Source organism: Volvox carteri, assembly GCF_000143455.1.
Source record: "Volvox carteri f. nagariensis unplaced genomic scaffold VOLCAscaffold_58, whole genome shotgun sequence".
Taxonomy (NCBI): domain Eukaryota; kingdom Viridiplantae; phylum Chlorophyta; class Chlorophyceae; order Chlamydomonadales; family Volvocaceae; genus Volvox; species Volvox carteri.
The window spans coordinates 337,202-338,502 of NW_003307601.1; the positions used below are offsets into that span (position 1 = coordinate 337,202).

At 51.7% G+C, this 1,301-nt stretch overlaps 1 protein-coding gene across 1 annotated transcript in view; it reads right to left on the minus strand.

Annotated features, from left to right (window-relative positions):
* VOLCADRAFT_97142 (uncharacterized protein) overlaps positions 1–1,301 on the minus strand; it is a gene marked incomplete at both ends in the record, with an annotated part of 9,675 nt that overhangs the window by 3,508 nt on the left and 4,866 nt on the right. Inside the window, one exon of the mRNA XM_002956173.1 lies at positions 335–523. Coding sequence (XP_002956219.1) covers positions 335–523 — 189 coding nt within the window. The remainder of the gene's footprint in view (positions 1–334; positions 524–1,301) is intronic.

The window sequence follows — 1,301 nt, forward strand, 5'->3', positions numbered from 1 at the left end:
ACATTTGTAGGACAGGGGGGGGAGGGGAAGGGAGACACTTAAGGGGGGATCAGATGGTGATGGTGACGATGATGTCGACGTGTCCACAGCCATGAACTGCCTAACCGGGAGTCCAAAGCGATATAGCGGTAATGGAAGTGTGTGTGTGTACGTGTGTATGTCTATGTGTATCAAGCGATTAGCCACGATCACTAAGAAAGTACAGACGCACATACGGACTCAATGCCTCATGCAATGCCTCATATTCTTACGCGACGCACTCAACCACGCACGCACATACAACACACACACACACGCACACTACCCACCCACCCATCCCACCTACCCTTCCCACCTGCCGTTGTGCCGCCCTCCATGCCCGCCTATGACCCCGTGTGTCATGCCAATACACACCCTTGGGCCCCACGATGCCGCTGTGGGGAGCCCCCATGAGGGGCACCACCCCTAGGCCCTGCCTGCCTGCCTGTCCTTCATTAGGCCGCATACCCGCGCCCCTTCGTCTTGTTGCCCGCCCCAGCACCACCTCGCCAACACCCAGACGCAACGCCTCACAGCACCAAGGGGCTCTTCGCTTATCTTTGGCTTCCGTAACATTTCTTTGCATAGCTTCAGGTCCAGTGTGTTTTCCGTACCTTTTTCCTCATCCCTAAGCACGGCTCAGATCATTAAACACACACACACACACAGAACCGTACGTGCGTGTTTCAACGCATACGGCTCAAGCACTCAAAAAATTAAATTTAGTTGTGTAACCGCCACAAATATTGATTAGTAACTATGTTACTATAGTTACTTAACATTGGAACAAAGCTACCCCAACCAAGCCACAATTGTAAACAAATCTTGCAACGCAAGGTAGGATAACGTAGGCGAACGGCCTACGTTAGTAGCAAGCTAAGTGATTGAATTTATTGAATAAAGTCCGTTGGTACATTTTATGGTTTAATTTTAATTTTGGTAAAACCATAAGCCAACAGCTCTAACTTTGGCCAGCGTCAGGCCCGGCAAGATATATAACATACACATACACACACGCATCCACTGGCCACCCTCCCACTCCCACTTCCCCTTCCTGCCATTCATTCACGCCTTCCCTCCCAAATCCCAACCCCCTTACTGCTCCCCCTGCCCTCCCCACCCCTCCTTCCAGCACAAACCCGCATTTCCCCCCCCCCAGTCTTTCCAACATCTTCTTCACTTCGTCATCCCGAGGTCGCGGTCTTCACGGACGCCTTTCGGTCAGTTCTACGTTTGATACACTCTTGTCCTGGCAGCAGCTTCAATCGTGTGTGGTTCGTCCT